At 45.3% G+C, this 18,912-nt stretch overlaps 1 protein-coding gene across 4 annotated transcripts in view; it reads left to right on the forward strand.

Moving 5' to 3' along the window:
- LOC115162510 (phosphatidate phosphatase LPIN1) overlaps positions 1 to 17,147 on the forward strand; it is a 43,211-nt gene extending 26,064 nt beyond the window's left edge. For 2 of the 4 annotated variants that reach the window (XM_029713868.1, XM_029713870.1), the window contains exons 4-21: positions 1,530 to 1,843; positions 3,206 to 3,322; positions 3,498 to 3,596; positions 6,317 to 6,431; positions 6,831 to 7,173; positions 7,367 to 7,460; positions 7,547 to 7,728; positions 9,174 to 9,267; positions 9,558 to 9,627; positions 10,483 to 10,575; positions 10,836 to 10,903; positions 11,191 to 11,329; positions 11,990 to 12,138; positions 12,274 to 12,360; positions 12,631 to 12,783; positions 13,117 to 13,231; positions 13,534 to 13,637; positions 13,793 to 17,147. In XM_029713868.1, the coding sequence (XP_029569728.1) occupies positions 1,530 to 1,843; positions 3,206 to 3,322; positions 3,498 to 3,596; positions 6,317 to 6,431; positions 6,831 to 7,173; positions 7,367 to 7,460; positions 7,547 to 7,728; positions 9,174 to 9,267; positions 9,558 to 9,627; positions 10,483 to 10,575; positions 10,836 to 10,903; positions 11,191 to 11,329; positions 11,990 to 12,138; positions 12,274 to 12,360; positions 12,631 to 12,783; positions 13,117 to 13,231; positions 13,534 to 13,637; positions 13,793 to 14,369 (2,913 nt within the window). In that variant the 3' untranslated portion in view covers positions 14,370 to 17,147. The remainder of the gene's footprint in view (positions 1 to 1,529; positions 1,844 to 3,205; positions 3,323 to 3,497; positions 3,597 to 6,316; positions 6,432 to 6,830; positions 7,174 to 7,366; positions 7,461 to 7,546; positions 7,729 to 9,173; positions 9,268 to 9,557; positions 9,628 to 10,482; positions 10,576 to 10,835; positions 10,904 to 11,190; positions 11,330 to 11,989; positions 12,139 to 12,273; positions 12,361 to 12,630; positions 12,784 to 13,116; positions 13,232 to 13,533; positions 13,638 to 13,792) is intronic. The other 2 variants (XM_029713869.1, XM_029713871.1) reach the window with 2 other exon arrangements.
- Positions 17,148 to 18,912: the final 1,765 nt, after the last annotated feature.

Here is an 18,912-nt window from a genome sequence, read left to right on the forward strand (position 1 = left end):
ATTGCAAGTGTAAACACACATGCAAGATTGTAGACACACACCGTGTTCCTAGTGTATTTCCTTAGCAGAGGAAATCTTTACCATCTGTATGTGTTCCTAAACCCACACCCACAGATCCTTCTCACGGCTAGACCTTCTAATGATACACAGTACTACAGAGTGCTGCAGCTGCAACCTAGTTTACTGCAGATCAGGACTATTCAACTACACGCCTAGAGGGCCTACTACTACTGCTAATCTGTAGCTGATTGACTAATTGGCTGATTCATGTCACTAATTGGCCAGAGAGCCAGTGGTGTGTATTCATGGATGCCAAGGGAATTCAGGCTTCCCCCAAAACCTAACCAATACAAAAAGAAAAAAAAACATGTAAAATAATTTATTAAGCCTCTCTGTGTTTCATTAAGCCTCTCTGTGTCCTTCAGTTCGCAAGTGGTGAATGTATCTCACAGGAGAAAGCTTCAGACTGAGTGAAACAGCACCCCTCTGTCTCATTATGTGTAGCACATCTATCTGATGCTGTCTGGTCAAAAATAGTATGACATTGTTGACGCCCATAGCATTGAATGCAAGGGAAGCCAGCGAGCATTTGGCATCCCTTGATACATTTGTTTTCAAAGAATAGCCAGTCAGAGTTGAGCTAAACTGAGCGAGCTCAACTGTGAATGGTCCTGGTGCACCAAAAAAAGTGTAAAGGGAAGCCAGTTTGAATTCGGCTTCACACCAATCACATCATGTCAAAAGTAAAACGTCATCGACTGAAAACATTTGAATTGTTCCATCGCGTTGTCTTTGCCCTCCGGTGGCTAGCTAGCCAAAATAAACCATGGACAGAGATGGTTATTTGGACTTGGTGTACCTGCCAATGATTATAACGGTGATTCTGATCCAACCATAAAATCATACAATGTGCCCCTGGTCTGAGAGGATGGAAGTTCAATCAATTTATAACATTTGTGACATGCGTTTTTCTGGATTTTTTTGTTGTTATTCTGTCTCTTACTGTTCAAATAAACCTATCATTAAAATGATAGACTGATCATTTCTTTGTCAGTGGGCAAACGTACAAAATCAGCAGGGGATCAAATACTTTTTTCCCTCACTGTAAGTGTCTGAGAATCCCAAAAAGTGATTTATGTTTAGAAGTAAATAAAGCATAAAGCCTATGTTAAATGGGCGCGGATAGCGATGACTTTCTTACTGCAGCCAAGAGCCGCGCGCATATGTGCGTGACGTCAGTATGTCGTGTACTGAAAAGGGGTCTATAGTGCAGCAAACAACTAAATTATCATAACGCATAGGTTGTAATATGTTTTTCTCCCCTGGCTTCCCCATTGATTTTACCTACGCAGTGCAGAGAGCCGAGTCACCTGGTGTACCCTGAAGATTAGAAGGAGGGAGTGAAAAGATGAATGTTATTCTTAATATCAAATATAAACTTTTATTTAATTCCAATTTCTCCTGATTGTTACTTAACAATCCATTTACGTTTCATCATGACCTCACTTCCTGTTTTCTGTCCCCAACAGGAAGTGGTTCCGTCATACCTGGCGACATCACCTATTGTGTCCCAGGGGGCGGAGCTAATGGAAGCTCAGCTGGGGAGGGGTGTGTCTCGCCTCTCTGACCCCACCTCCCTCCAGGTCCAGACGCTGGGCTCCCAGCAGACCACAGGAGGAGGGGAAGGAGGGATGATGAAGAAGAGGAGGAAAAGGAGGAGGAAGGCACGGGAAAGCGGAGGAGGGAGACGGAAGGAGAGTGGGGAGTACTCAGAGGATGAGGACATGTTCACCATCGACATGAGCACTGATGAGGAGAGAGAGCACGACAACAACAGTAGCAGGTGATGACAGCAAAGACAGTATTTACATCAACACTGCATGGCTGTGCGTGTTTGTGTGTGCGTGCGTGTGACTTCCTGTGAAGTTCTCAGGATGCTCATTTGAAAACAGACAGGGTCACGTTTGGGCTGTTTTGGAGCGGTCTGCCAGTATTGCAGGGCGAGGCTTGTTTATGCGACACAGCTGTCTGTCAGCAGCTACTGACTGCAGCCAAGTGGTTGTGTGGGGAGGAGAGAGAAGATTACACTGTCTTGTTGAGGCATTCTCAGTTTGGTCTTTCTGCGATCCTGCATGTGTGTGTTTGGTAGAGGAATCATCCCTCTGAGATGTGGTTTATGGGAACGTGCACGCGCGTGTGTGTTTTTGCGTGCATGTGAGGGAGAGAGACTCCAGAATAGCTTTGCTCCACTGCAGCATCAGAATGGTTTCTGTGAAACACATGAACCACTGCCAGCTCCTCTCTGTGTGCGTGGGACACAGCAGGGAGGGGTAGACTCTGTTCTCAGGCATTCCATGCAGGTCTGAGACAGACAGACAAACACCTATACGCACAAGAACACACAAAATCACTTCACAACTAAATCACTTCACAAACAGCCCCTCTCCCTGAGTAATAAAGCAACAGTGGGCATAGTAGTAAGTCACTAAGTCTGTTAGTCTGTCCATATGCTGGTTGGGTGCTGACTGAGACTGGATAAACAAGCCTGAAGTGGCCAGTGTCTGTCTTTTGTGAACCCAATTATCTGTGTTCTGTGTGTGCGTTTTTGTGTTCAGGCTCTGTGAGTACCAGCTCTCTGTCCCACGTGTTGGAGACGCTCCAGTGCCTCGTTCTTTTCCCACAATGCGCTCTGACTCTGCGGAGTAATGACCGTGGTGAACAGGGCCTCTCTCAGTCCCTCCTGATTCTCTCTCATTCATCTGATGTCTGTGTGTGTTTTTTTGGGTTTTACTATCCTTGTGGGGATCAGAAATCACAAGGATAGTAGAAAAGGACAATTCAGACAGTTGGGACATTTCGCTGGTCACAACAAGGAAAAAGGCTATTTTCAGTTTAGGGGTTAGGTTTAGGGTTACAATTAGGGTTAGGGGTTAGAATTAGGGTTAGGATATTAATATCTCTCATAAAAACTGTTGGAATTAATAATTGTACAAATACTTCCAGTGCTGCAACTGGATTCACATCCTAATACACATCAGACCAACATGAATGTTTTACATCTTCAGCAAAAGAGGCCTGAGAAAACATTGTGTGTCATATCTCTGTGTGTGTGTGTGTGTGTGTGTGTGTGTGTTGTTGCTGCTAACGTCTCTCTCTCTCTCTCTCTCTCTGTCTCTCTCTCTCTCTCTCTCTCTCGCTGTCTCAGGGCCTCTTCTCGGGAGCTCAATGGAGAGCAGGGCCCTAAGGCCAGTGTGTTGAGCAACAACTACACCCCGAACACAACATACACACACTCTGACACAGACTGGGCACGCTCACAGAGGTACATAAATATGACCCAACACACACAGACAGACACACACGACCAGAATAGAATAACACACAGTTTGGTTCGACTCATCTTGTCGTATGCCTTTGTAGATTAAAATAACTGCGTATGGCTGACAGTTGTTCTCTCTATACGTCTGTTTCCCTCCCCGCTTTTTCTCCCCTTCCAGTGCTATAATAGAGCAGACACGTACTCTGTCTATCCCTCCTAGTGGTGGTCTGTCCATCTCCTGTCCACAGCAGACTTCTGTCTTCCCTTCTCCTGTCAGGTAAGTCACTTCACTTTTCAGTATAGCTTAATTAAGTCTTCAAAGTTATCCTTCGTTTCATTTCGGACCAACTACATATTGTCTAAAACCATGGGACAGAAACCAGCGGAGACTTCCCTCTGGGCACAGTTCAACGTTTAGTTTTGATTTACATTTGGTTGAGTTGTTAACTAATGTGAATTTAAAGTAAAATCAACCAAAAATCTTATCGTTGGATTTAGGTTCAAAGTTAGGTGAAAACAATACGAAATTCTCTTACGGTGATGACTTTTTGAACATCCAACCAGTTTTCCACGTTAATTCAACATCACAAATAATTGTTTGGTTGAAATGACGTGGAAACAATATTGATTCAATAAAAAATAAAAAATCCCAGTGGGTTTGTACTGTATTGTTTACGTCCGTTGTTGCGCACGCCTCTCGGAAGAGGGAACGCAACACCCTGCTACAACTCAACTCTCCGTGGTGTGAAAGAGGTATGGGACTGTAGGTGTGAGTAAAGATGACAAAAGGCAGCGAATTACCGTTTACAAGGAATTTATTCCGTTACATGGTAGTTTGGGGAAAAAGGGGCTGGACAGAACCAAAGCAAAGAAAGTAAATATCAAAGCCCCCTCTCCTACCTTATCCGCCTACCCACTACTTACCTAACTAGCACCACCTGGTGCACTAACCAAAATACAGGGGGTGGTCCGCCCAGGTCTTTCCTAGTGTGCATAGACAGTGAATACTACGGGTTATGTATGCCCGTGGGCCTCTTGCCTAAGCACTCCCTAGGTGCCTTCCCCTTCCCCCCTGGGAACCAATGAAACACAATACAAACTATTTTACATAAAAAAGAAAAAAGAAGAGAAACACAGGATATCAAATAAGCTCTATCTGACTGAGCAACAAACTAACACAGAACATACAAGGCTGCTCCCAGCAATGACTAACAGAGGCAGTTTTGGTATGTACTGTCTCACGCTCCGCAACAACCAACATATGATATAACCATCAGCCTCCTCTCTCAGCGATCATGGGGGCTCTTCTGAGCAACAGAACACTGGCTTATATTGCTTCAGAAGGAGTCTGGAATTGAAGACTGCTGCGTCCTGACGAGGGCAATGGGGGCCGACCAATCAGCTGCTTGGGGAGAATTTCAGGAAAACATTTCCTGAAACACACACACTCACAAATACACAAACTACAACACAGAAACTGGGGAACGTAACACAGCCACCACAAAAAAAATGCAAACGTACAGTTTGCAATAAGAAAAACCAACGCATCCCCAGTTACTAAACCCGTGATAGAGCGTCGGCAACCACATTCGCCGAACCCTTCACATAAGCTATTTGTACATTGTATCCTTGTACATTGTATCCTTGAGCCCGCCGTTCTGATTGTACATTTGCTTCAAAAACACCAAAGGACTATGGTCCGCGAAGACCAGTATAGGCAAGGCACTCGAGCCCACGCATACTTCAAAGAACTGTAAGGCTAGCAATAAAGCCAGCGTCTCTTGTTCAATTGTGGAGTACCTTGACTGACACGGGTTGAACTTACGGGAGAAGAAACTGACTGGCCGATCCACTCCCTCTTCATCTTCCTGCAAGAGAACCGCACCCACCCCCACTATACTAGCGTCTACCTCCAACTTAAAAGGTTTGTCAAAGTTGGGGGCGGCCAGCACTGAGGGCACTACAAAGTAGCGCTTTGGCGGAATCAAAAGCATAGTTACAGTCCTGGGACCACAAATGGTACCTTGGGACTAAGCAGAGATGAAAGGGGAGCTATTCCCGTCGAGAAATTCTTACAGAATGTACGATAGTACCCTACCATCCCCAGGAATCTGCGCAACTGGCGGCGAGTCGTGGGAGCAGGAAAAACAACAATTGCTTCCACTTAGCCAGTTACTGGGCGCACTTGACCTCTTCCCACTTGTTTCCCTAAGTAAGTCACAGTAGCCTTCCCAAACTCACACTTGGCCAAATTGAGGGTTAAAGAAGCCTTCTCCAACCGCTGAAACACACTTTAAGGTGGCGAGATGATCAGACCAAGTAGACGAATGAATCACCACATCGTCAAGATAAGCAGTACAATGTGGCTCATCCGCGGACACAATGTTAACTAGGCGCTGAAAAGTAGCAGGTGCATTACACATTCCCAAGGGCATCACAGTGTGTTGTACGAAGTTATCTGGCGTAACAAAAGCCGAGATGTCAGAAGCACCTGCCAATAACCTTATAGCAAATCTAACTTACAGCAGAGCCAGCAGCAGAGCCAATTCCATCAATGCAGTCATCTAAGCGAGGGAGAGGAAAAGAATCAGACTTTGTAACGGCATTTACTCGACGATAGTCCGTAAATAAGCGAGACGTACCGTCAGGCTTAGGAACAAGAATACACGGGGAACTCCAGGAGCTGTTGCTGGGTTTTGCCATGTCATTCTGTAATAAATAAGCTACCTCACTTTTCATTACCTCCCTTTTCTTTGCATTAACCCGGTACGGATGCTGACTTATAGGAGCAGCGTTCCCCACATCCACGTCATGTTCCAAGATGGACGTGCGACTTGGAACGTCCTGAAACACATTGAGGAAACTGTTTATCAATAGGATAAGATCCTTAGTTTGATCGTTATCCAAATGTTCCATTGGAGCGTAACTCCAACCCGTCCTCCTTACTCTGTAGTGCTGGCTCAACCAATCACATCTCTCTGTGTGTCTGTCACTCAGCAGCCCCGGTGGCTCCCGCCCCTCCACTCCGAAGAGTGACACGGAGCTGACCAATCAGAGCAAAGACAACCCTGAGATTCTGTGGGCCTGGGGCGAGCTGCCTCAAGCTGCCAAGGTACGGAGGGAGGGAGGGAGGGAGGGAATGCAATAGAAAAAGAGAGTCGAAGAGGGAGGGGGGGAAGAGACCGATTCAGAGAGACAGAACAGGAATGAAGGGGCGCAAAGAGGGAGAGACAGTATGTCTAGCTGTAGTCCACACAGTGATCCAGGAATCAGCACTGATGATTTCAGAGGAACTTTAACCACTTTAATCATCTTCCATGAGAGCAGCTGAGGACATGCTTTTACCCTAGCGCTCACGCTAACCACACATCCTCTATCTCTCCTCTCTCTGCCTATCTCTCCTTCTCTACTATCGACACCCGACCTCCCGCGTCCTTGCTGTAGCGTGCTTTCTTCCTTTCTTTCTTCTTCCTTACTCTCTCTCTCTCTCTTTCCCTCTCTCCACCTCTAGCCCTCCTACCTCCCTCCATCCCAGATGCATGATTCTGGGATGAAGTCCCCTGTCTCCATCCCTGTGTGTGACAGCACACACTTCAGGACCATCCCCGGAGACTGTGGCCCCCCTGTCCAGACCCAGAGCCACCCAGACAATGGCCCCCCATCCCTCAACCCATACATGCCCCAGCCTGGGAACAACACGTCTGGACCCGGGGCTGGAGGGGACATGGAGTTAGTAGGGGCAGCCTGTAGAGAGGTGGAGGGGCTGATGGCCTCCAGGTTGCTGTCAGAACTGGATGAGGGGGGCCAGAGGGGCAGCCCGGTCAGACGCACAGACTCCCCATCCAAGAGGAAAGGTACGTCTTCTCGAACGATTGCCTCCAAGCGGAATAGAGTTTAGATGGCAGAATTTGAATTTCAGCTGTCACTCAACATGCGTTCACGTCTGTAGATGTGATTGCCTCCACCATTAGCTACACGTTAAGTTAATGGATGAAAATGCCATGTCAATCATTGTATCCATGGTAACGTGTGACGCTGTACCTGCAGACAAGAGGAGCCACCACCTGGGCTCGGATGGAATCTACCTGGATGACATCACTGAGCTAGAGCCAGAGGTAGCTGCTCTGTACTTCCCTAAAAGGTAACACACACACACACACACACACACCTTTCTGTCCTACACAAACACTCGTCCCCCACTCCTGAACCTATGACCCTGTTCCTTAGTGACGGTTCAGTGAGAGGGGGCTCGGAGACAGGGGCGCGGAGCGCCAACCAATCACCTCAGTCGGTGGGCAGCAGTGGGATGGACAGCGGTGTGGACAGCTACTCTGACCAGCTGGGAGACATGCCCAACATCGCCATCTCCCTGTGTGGAGGTCTCACTGACAACAGAGAGATCACAAAAGGTACTGGCCATTAAACACAGGGGCTGCATCTCAATACTGTCAGCTTGACTTACTGGTTTAACTGGATATTGTAGCTCCATCTACTTGCTGTCATTGTTTTCACCTATCCAGCCCTCTCAGATCCACTAATTGGTGTGAGATCAGATGAGAGGGAACACATTTCTACAGACCAGTTCTATTAACCCTCTCCTGTCTGTGTCTCTACAGAACAGTTCTATTAACCCTCTCCTGTCTGTGTGTCTCTACAGAACAGTTCTATTAACCCTCTCCTGTCTGTGTCTCTACAGAACAGTTCTATTAACCCTCTCCTGTCTGTGTCTCCTACAGAACAGTTCTATTAACCCTCTCCTGTCTGTGTGTCTACAGAACAGTTCTATTAACCCTCTCCTGTCTGTGTCTCCTACAGAACAGTTCTATTAACCCTCTCCTGTCTGTGTCTCTACAGAACAGTTCTATTAACCCTCTCCTGTCTGTGTCTCTACAGACCAGTTCTATTAACCCTCTCCTGTCTGTGTCTCCTACAGAACAGTTCTATTAACCCTCTCCTGTCTGTGTCTCCTACAGACCAGTTCTATTAACCCTCTCCTGTCTGTGTCTCTACAGACCAGTTCTATTAACCCTCTCCTGTCTGTGTCTCTACAGAACAGTTCTATTAACCCTCTCCTGTCTGTGTGTCTACAGAACAGTTCTATTAACCCTCTCCTGTCTGTGTCTCCTACAGACCAGTTCTATTAACCCTCTCCTGTCTGTGTCTCCTACAGAACAGTTCTATTAACCCTCTCCTGTCTGTGTCTCTACAGAACAGTTCTATTAACCCTCTCCTGTCTGTGTGTCTCTACAGAACAGTTCTATTAACCCTCTCCTGTCTGTGTGTCTCTACAGAACAGTTCTATTAACCCTCTCCTGTCTGTGTGTCTCTACAGAACAGTTCTATTAACCCTCTCCTGTCTGTGTGTCTCTACAGACCAGTTCTATTAACCCTCTCCTGTCTGTGTGTCTCTACAGAACAGTTCTATTAACCCTCTCCTGTCTGTGTCTCTACAGAACAGTTCTATTAACCCTCTCCTGTCTGTGTCTCTACAGAACAGTTCTATTAACCCTCTCCTGTCTGTGTCTCCTACAGACCAGTTCTATTAACCCTCTCCTGTCTGTGTCTCCTACAGAACAGTTCTATTAACCCTCTCCTGTCTGTGTGTCTCTACAGAACAGTTCTATTAACCCTCTCCTGTCTGTGTCTCCTACAGAACAGTTCTATTAACCCTCTCCTGTCTGTGTCTCTACAGAACAGTTCTATTAACCCTCTCCTGTCTGTGTCTCCTACAGAACAGTTCTATTAACCCTCTCCTGTCTGTGTGTCTCTACAGAACAGTTCTATTAACCCTCTCCTGTCTGTGTGTCTCTACAGAACAGTTCTATTAACCCTCTCCTGTCTGTGTCTCCTACAGAACAGTTCCAGGAGAGAGCCATCTCTTACCAGCAGTTCACTGAAAACCCCTCCATCATCGATGATCCTAACCTGGTGGTCAAGATAGGAACCAAGTACGTAAAATACTTCTAACTAACCTTTAACCTCATAGCGGTAAAGATGTGATCGTTCCCGATTAATCCGGAATTCCTGCTTTCCTGACGTAATCCTCCATATATTATTGAATCTGACCTACCCACTAGCTAAAATCCACATGTTCTATGTTGTCCTGATCTGATTGGAAAAGTATGTATGTACTGTATACTCTTTGTGCACTGTAAAAATGCAGTACTGCCGATAAGAAATGAACTGCAGACACTAAAGATACAACAGTGATCTTATGTTTGTGTCTTTTCTCCTTCAGGTACTACAACTGGACCACCGCAGCCCCTCTCATGCTGGCGATGCAGGTGTATCAGAAGCCCCTGCCAATGGTAAGACCTCCGTAACATTAGCAACGTGCTATTAGCATAGCATCTAGGCTACTCGACTTGGGGATGAGACTGTGTGCTAATGTCAAATAGTGTGCTACATTTGGCTACCTGAGTGTTTTTACCTGAGATGTTTAAAACGCATATCATATTGCAATGTAAAGAGAGAAGTCTGCGTCTGGCTTCACGTGTTTTGTTTTTGTTCGAATTCTTCTGTCCTCTGTCTCGCTTTGGACTTCCTGTACACTAAAAAGCGTTCTCCTGAACCACGTCTCCTCCTAACACTTGAGTCTTTCTTCCCCCCTTGTTTTTCCCTTTTTTAATTTGTTCTCCCTCCATCTCACCTCCCATTTGGCCCTGTCTTGTGTGTCTTCAGCACTCCTGCCTGAGTTATGTGTACTCTGCCTTTGGTCTCTTCTCCTACTGTTTACCCAGTCTGTTTGGCTCCAGCCCCGTGGGTCCCTTCAGTTTCAGCTGTCTGTCTGTCTGTCTGTCTGTCTGTCTGTCTGTCTGTCTGTCTGTGTCTGGTATAGCATGTCTGTCTGTCTGTCTGTCTGTCTGTCTGTCTGTCTGTCTGTCTGTCTGTCTGTCTGTCTGGTATAGCATGTCTGTCTGTCTGTCTGTCTCTCTTTGTGTGTTATTCCTCTACTTCTCTCTCTTCTCTCTCTCCCAGTCTCTGTGTTTCCCTCCCTCTGTTGCTGCCTCTCTTCCTTAGATCGCCATCATCCAGTCACACGGACACACTTGCTTCACGTTGTTTTGCGTTTTTTTGTTGTTGTTGTATCTCTGTGTTTTTTGCGTTTTTAGTGGTTTTGTTGAGTTGGGTTTTTGGTCAGGAACTGTGTGCGTTTACTTCAGGCCACGGTGGAGAACATCATGAAGGAGAAGATGCCCAAGAAAGGAGGCCGCTGGTGGTTCTCATGGCGCAGCAGGAACAGCGACTCCAAATCGGTACACACACACACACCTCCGTAACACACACCTCTATAACACAACACACACACACCTCCGTAACACACACCTCTATAACACAACACACACACCTCCGTAACACACATACCTCCTGAACACACTTCCATAACCATTTGGGGACCTCCGCAGAAGTTACAATGCTGGACACCACTTGCCTATTTGACTAGTGGACTGGGGTATTATGTGTTCTAGTGTGTCCTGGTTGTTGTGTGAGTGCGTGACTGGTTGTCTGTCCCCAGGACTCAGTGTCTGAGACAGGAGTTGGAGACGGGGGAGAGACCTCTCTCAGCATGGCTACAGTCAATGGGTAATGACACTTCTCTAACACCAGAACAGTTTACGATATATGTGCAATATGAATTAACTATGTTTATATAGTTTACATATCCTCGCATAAAGTACACAAAAGTGGGTGGATTCATGGACACAGATTAAGCCTAATCCTGGACTAAAAAGCATTTTAATTCATTTGAGTCCGGGAAACCGCCCCTTAGAGGTTTATAGACTATATTTTTGATATAATGTTTTGTATATTCTGTTCATATTGTCAGACGTTATAGCTGAACTGTTGTTGTATCTGTTGATGTAACACAGAATGAAGGAGGAGTCTTCCTCCAGCGATGAGGAACACAGATCGTCCAATCAGGAATCAGAATCCTGCCAGCCCGAGCCTCTTCTCACGCCTGGTAGTGTCTTCTACAGGAAGACCCTCAGACTGAACCCAGAGCAGCTGGTGAGAGACTCAACACTGTTCCCCCTAACCTCTGTTAAGCTAGCTTCTGATCTCAGAACTGCTGGTGAGAAACACAATACTTCTCACATCTTTTGATGGGGGGATGTTGAACTGTGTATTCTCAGGCAAGTCTTCAGTTGAACCAATCAGTAGCAGGGTTAGAGTTAGTATGGGTAATGTAGTTTTTCTGCCCTCAAGAAAATCTGCAGTTAAACCACTCAGTAACAAGATTATGCTGCATTCAAGACAATGTGGAACTCTTAAAAAATTGAGCTCCGACTTAAAAAAATCTATTTGAATGGTCATCCAACTTGGAATTACAAGTAGGAAACTCGGGCATCATCCTAGAGCTCCGACCTGAAGATTCCTGACATCACGTCAACAAAAAACACGGTGGCCTTCATCGTTTACATAAAAATATGTATTCTCACCTAATGCATTTCCTCTCTTCTTTAAACACTTTAGCAAGAGGCATATAGCATCGCTGCAAACAAAAGATTCCTTCAGGTGTCCATGTTTTTCCGAGTTGACAGCTTGAACGCACTGAAGTGGGAGGTCGAAAGACTTCCTAGTCGGGATCTCAGAGTTTGCCGAGTTGTCTTGAACGCACCATTAGAGTTAGTAGAGGGTGTATGGGTAATGTAGTCTTTCTGTCCTCAGGCCAGTCTTCAGTTGAAGGAGGGTCCTAATGAGGTGGTGTTCAGTGTGACCACTCAGTACCAGGGCACCTGTCGCTGCCAGGGCACCATCTACCTCTGGAGCTGGGACGACAAGATTGTCATCTCAGACATTGACGGCACCATCACCAGGTGTGTGCGTGTGTGTGTGTGTGTGTGTGTGTGTGTGTGTGTGTGTGTGTGTGTGTGTATTGGCAGTTGTTTGTGATCACGTTATATCTGTTAATGGTAGTCTAATTACACGTGTGTGCGTGTCCTCTCTTGCAGATCTGACACCCTGGGCCACATCCTGCCAACGCTGGGTAAAGATTGGACCCACCAGGGCATTGCCCGCCTCTACCACCGAGTCAGCCAGTGAGTCTCCCACAACAGGAGTTACATAAGTATAGATGGCCGTTAGAGTAATGAAACAGGGGTCACATTCAGAATATGTCTCAATGTCAGATGAATGAATCGTGTCAGCTTTAATCATGGTGTTTGGCTTTTGTACGTTGCACCATCCTGAAAGCAGCAATTTAGTTGAACTCCTGTCTCCTCCCTCTCTCTTAGGACTTACTAAGGAGAGTAAAAAAATGTAATCTCTCTCTCTCTCTCTCTCTCTCTCTCTCGCTCTCTCTCTCTCAGGAACGGTTATAAGTTCATGTACTGCTCTGCAAGGGCCATAGGTATGGCTGATATGACGAGGGGTTATCTTCACTGGGTCAACGAGCGAGGAACCATGCTGCCTATAGGACCTGTCCTACTCAGCCCCAGCAGCCTGTTCTCAGCCCTGCACAGGTGAGGAGCGCGCACACATCATCACCGTCAAAATAAACACAGTAGAGAACAATGTACAGTACTTTTTAGCAGGCGCTCTTATCCACAGCATACATTTTCATACTGGTCCCCCGTGGGGATAAAACCCACAACCCGGACGTGGCGAGCACCATGCTAAACCACCTGAGCCACACGGGACCACAGTAGCTTATATAGAAGAGATATCCCTATATTATATAATGATCATACTGGCCTTCCTGTCTTGTCATCCCGTCTTTCCTGTTTTGTCCTTCCTGTTGTTCTATCCTTCCTCTCGTCCTGTCCTATCCTGTCCTGTCCTGTCCTGTCCTGTAGGGAGGTGATAGAGAAGAAGCCTGAGAGGTTTAAGATTGAGTGTCTGACCGACATCAAGCAACTGTTCCACCCCAACACTGAGCCTTTCTACGCCGCCTTCGGCAACAGAGCCACGGTGAGAGCCCTGCTCCCTCCATCACTGCACATGTTAACTTTGGCTGCTTTTTGGATTCATTTGACTGGGACTATACACATTCTATACATTTTACATTTACATTTTGGTCATTTAGCAGACGTTCTTATCCAGAGCGACTTACAGCCAGTAATCCACTTTTTAGCCAATGTGACGGATTCAGCCAAAAAGGCTCATTTCAAACTGAATATGATGTTTGCTTCTGTTGTGGTTGTGTATGTTTTTTTTGGGATAGTGCGTCAGTCATTGTTACAGTTGTTGTTGTTGTCGTTGTTGTTGTTTAGGATGTGTATTCCTATAAGGAGGTGGGCGTTCCCCTAAACAGGATCTTCACAGTCAACCCCAAGGGAGAGCTGATACAGGAACATGCCAGGACCAACATCTCATCGTAAGTCATCTCTGTCTCTTTCTTTATCCCTCCATCCTTCTCCCTCATATGTCAATGTGTCTCTCTCCCCCAGTAGCTCTGTCTGTCTCTGTCTCTGTCTAATGAACAATGAAAGTAAATTAAGTTAAGTATATTTCTGTTCCTGTCCCTTCCAGGTATGGTCGTCTGTGTGAGGTGGTGGACCACGTCTTCCCCCTGTTGATCAGAGGTCACGTCTCGGACTTCTCCTGCCCTGACACCTTCAGCCAGTTCACCTACTGGAGAGAACAGCTGCCCCAGATCCACTCCCCTGACCAGCCCCAGGTCCACAGCCCTGACCAGCCCCAGGTCCACACCCCTGACCAGCCCCAGGTCCACACCCCTGACCAGTCCCAGGTCCACAGCCCTGACCAGTCCCAGGTCCACAGCCCTGACCAGCCCCAAGTCCACAGCCCTGATCAGCCCCAGGTCCACACCCCTGACCAGTCCCAGGTCCACAGCCCTGACCAGCCCCAGGTCCACACCCCTGACCAGTCCCAGGTCCACACCCCTGACCAGCCCCAGGTCCACACCCCTGACCAGCCCCAGGTCCACACCCCTGACCAGCCCCAGGTTCACAGCCCTGACCAGCCCCAGGTCCACAGCCCTGACCAGCCCCAGGTCCACAGCCCTGATCAGCCCTTGGTCCACACCCCTGACCATCCTCTGGTCATCAGCTGTGGAGACCCACTTCCACACCAGACCACCCCATAAGTGACCTGTGTGCAATCTGGGAAGGAAAGGGAGAGACACATTTATGATGATGACGGCGTGCAAATGAAAGAAGCATGTCTCTGCTCTAGTGTCTCACACACACACACACACACACACACACACACACACACACACACACACACACACACAGCAATGCATAAGCAGACCTTAACACACACACGGTTGCCATGTGGAAGTGTTCTCCTACAACAACAGGCATGTTAGCACTAAGTGGTATTTCTATGTACTCAACTTTCCTATTTATGTTCTACTCCTCAGTGTTCTGCTCTACAATACCTACTGTTCATCAGGTGTAAAAGGTACTACTTGTATACATACACTTGTAGTAGCTGCAACTCCGACAAGAAGCACTGATTCAGTCAACCTGGGGGAAATCACTGTGAAGAACAGCCTTTCAATGACAGCTATTTCACCCAATTAACATTGCCTGATTGATTCTAGCACTTTTAGTCTCCGATGTGGGTACAGTAAATCGCAATGCATGTTCGATTGACACTTTCAGATCTAACGTTCACATAAAGTGCGAATATAATAAATGTTGAACAAAGCAAGATTATGCTCAACTAGCGCTGGGAATATTATAGCGCATGGCGATAATTCAGTTCACCCGTTCGCCTCCAAACATTTGTCAATATAATCAAAACAAATGTTATTTGTCACATGCGCCAAATACAACAGGTGTAGACCTTACCGTAAATGCTCACTTCCAAGCCCTTAACCAACAGTGCAGTACAAGAAATAGAGTTAAGTAAAACATTTAATAAATGCGTTTTAAAGCACGTTTCCCTTCTAGTAAGTAGCATTCTATATTCGGTTTTTATTCTTCTGTTTTTTTTGTAGTTGTTGTTGTCATGTTCTGCGTATGGTAGATATGTTAGTGATCAACTGAACTAAAACCAGTGACCGGTGCAGCTCTTCACTTCACTATTATTAACAAGGCACAGAGGAGTGCTGTCTCTCTCGTTGATGCCTCTCGCCCATAGTCCTCAATAGTCCTTAAACGGTCGTGTAACCAAACACCTGAGAAAAGACTCGTGTGAAACTGACGTTACTCTGACAGCAAGCAATGCAAGAAAACTCAGGTTGTCCGTTTTAGCAGTCGCCTTGTCTTCACTTCTCCACTCATCGCGGTTTCCCACGGACCGTGACACATACGTAATCAAATCAAATTGCATTTGCCACCTGCGCTGAATACAACAGGTGTAGACCTTAACCTTAACTGTAACCTTAACCGTAACCTTAACCTTAACTGGAAGGTCGACACCTGTTATGTTGGGCGCATGTGACAAAAACGATTTGATTTGATGACCTATCCGATTCTCTCTGTGTGCAGTGTGTCATTGTTTTGGCTAACACAAACAGATCATGTTGTGCAGACAGTAGAAAACATATTATGTCCCTTGCTTTGGTTGTCCATCATCTTCAACTCTGTGTGTAACTGCGAGATGAGAGAAATCTACAAATGCATGAAGTGTTTAATTAATTTCACATTTTTAAGCGAGCAGCTTGTGAACGCACTTGGATTTGGGCTTTGGTTTTTATTTCATTTGAGATATTGTGTTTATGTGATTGAATCGGAATAGAGTTTTGAATGTTCATTCTCAGTTTTGTATATAGGGGCAACCTTTTTTAGCGATCGAATTCAGAAACATTGTGAGTAAGTGGCTGGCTGCTGGACTACGGTAGTTTGACCTTAAGGCTAACAACATTTTGCACTGACAGACTATAGTGTCCACTGAAGCGAAACCATTGAGGATATATTCTACAGTAAACCAATCAACATTCTCCTGAATTCTAGAATCGACTACTTCGATACGAAGAACTTAGACACATAGGTTAAATTGAACTGGTGTCCCTTGTAAATGAGAATACACAACAACCCTGACGGTTCTGAACCTCCTCAAAGGGTTTAAAGCACAAAGCACTAACGACATAGTCCGTCTGTCCATCAGATCTCTGTTGTGAACACAGGAGGTGGCAGTGTGTTTCTATGGCGACCGTGGAATATGTACATTGTGCAATTGCCAATGTTATCCTGTATGTAGTATGGATGGATATTCAAGACGTCCTGCATTACCGGAATGAAAACTAACACTGTGATACAGTATTTCTCTCTTTTTCTATTGATCATATTGATGACCACTATAAAACCTGATTACATCACTATGAAGGAGAGAAGGTTCCCACCGTCCCTGTGTCATATGCCATATTGATTACTTTCAATACCTTTACATTCACTTTGGTTGAATTGACTACCAGTGGGATGGTTGAAACATCCATTACCATGGTTCAGGAGTATTGTGACATAGCGACTAATGTGAGATGTTGGATTTACCACCAACCGAAAGAGGTGTGTTGGTATTAGGAGGATAACGGATGGATGGATGGATGGATGGATGGTAGGATGAATGGATGAGTCAATGGAGGCATGTGATCTTACTGTTGTGTTTACTCCTGTGTCACTGTGTTCTGTTCTCCTCTTACTGTACTGTCACAAGATTTGTTCCAAGTATGTTAAAGTACTGCTGTATATTCAGATTAAATGACTGTATTCTTTCTGTGAAAGATCTATATAAACAACGAGCTTGTTGCCTTACAGTATGCCGTGAATGTCTCTGCCCTCGTTAGTTTGTTTCTGAGATGTACAGAGTCAATTACTCTAGCACTGTGTCATGTTGTATAGGTTAACAATCCAGTCTGAAAATAACTATATTGAAAATAAGTTTTTCAATAAATGCAATGTTGATTGTTGATGGATTGGATGTGTATGTCTCTCCTTTCTCCTCCCTGTAGTGAACATGATATGAAACCAGATGCAGAGCGAGCATGTGTGGGTATTTCTTGAGTTTTAGAGTTTTTCCTGACCACATGACTGAGAAGTAACAGGACCATGATTCCACTCTACAGAGCAAAACTAACACCCATATTACCCATGTCTACCATGGTGTTGCCCCATGGCTTTGTGAAGGCTGGATACCTACTGTCATCTAGTGGAAGATACATTAAAACACCTTTCATATAAAGCCCATGCACAGTAATCAGCTCACCGACAGATCTGTCTGATACTCACGGGGGATCACATGTAAAGTGGTTTTAACAATAACACAACTGATTATATTATTTAAACCAGTCTGAAGTTTAGTCAGGTCTTCCTGACAGGAGATGAATCAAGCATTTCGCTACACCCGCAATAACATCTGCTAAATATGTGTATGCGACCAATAAAATGTGATTTGGGATGGACCGGAGGGGCTCCAGAGAAAAGAACTGCACAACAACGGTCTTACTTCCTCCTCTTAGCTTCCTCATCTACAACATCTGCGTGCGAGAGATGGCAGGGTAAAGTATGAGTTTCTTTCGTTTTGTACAATAGTTGTTGGGAATCAGTAGGAGATTATTTACAGACAATTACGTTTCTCATAAAAATCGAATACGTAAAACATTTTTTTTTATTGAAGGCATTAGTCCCTGAGTCAACCATGTGACAACTTTACTTTTCCCACTCTATGTAGGGCAGTGCCTCAGCCATAGTTGATATTTCTTGGCTATGAAAATGTTTCCATCCACATTAAATGAGTAATTCTGCTTTTAAAGTATTTGATTGTGAATGATGAGAGGAGAAAAGACGACAAGACAACTGATTTTTTTTTTTATATGTAACCCTCTCACCAGGCTCGAATATGACTCTCACAATATTAACTTATGCAGAGTATCTCAGCAGCATGGGATGTTAGGTGAGAAGGACATCTCCAATAAGAATTCCTATTGTAAACTATCTAGGGTTATGACAATAGGGTATTAACTTCAGAATAAATGATTATAGGTTTTTGTTATTGAATCTGGATAGACCATCCCATGCATTAAATTAAATTGAGACAATCAATGACTCCACCAACTCAATATACATAACGTTCCATATGTGTATTAGAACATTGTCAAACACAAATACATTTTCAGACACAACAAAAGAAATAGAAAATAATAAACCCCAATGAGTCCAAATTATTTCAAGTTCGCTTAAATAAACCGTTGGCGCGCGTTGGAGCTCAAAAAATGATGACACCCAAAAATATCTTGAAGCACCTCACGTGGTGGTTACTCACTGCTTGGTAGATATTCCCTCAGCGAAGTATGGCAATTCCATGTAGGTTTCCTCACAAAGTCCAAGGCAAGCACAGCTACCCATGCAGACCGTACTCCTTAGCCGTAACCGATATCCCATGGGAACACGAACTCGTTAAGCTTCCCAAGCAATTATCTCCCAGTGTCACACGATGCTAGGCTAACCTCAATGCTGACAAATACCTCCACGACGAGACGGTAGCTTCAGTCTTTACTGAGTTTTAACAAAATTATAACAACTCTTTTATAAAATAAAACATGTATTTCCCTTCATATCCTAGTAGGTATGGGTTTTGTTCTAGTTCTGTCGTCTTCTTTTATCATTAATTTACCAACCGTCCTAAGGTAAAAACGTCCATCCTTTTCAACAACGTCCTTTTTCTCTCTTTTTTTCCCAGGC

This window comes from Salmo trutta, chromosome 25 (genome assembly GCF_901001165.1).
Source record: "Salmo trutta chromosome 25, fSalTru1.1, whole genome shotgun sequence".
In the NCBI taxonomy this organism is placed as follows: domain Eukaryota; kingdom Metazoa; phylum Chordata; class Actinopteri; order Salmoniformes; family Salmonidae; genus Salmo; species Salmo trutta.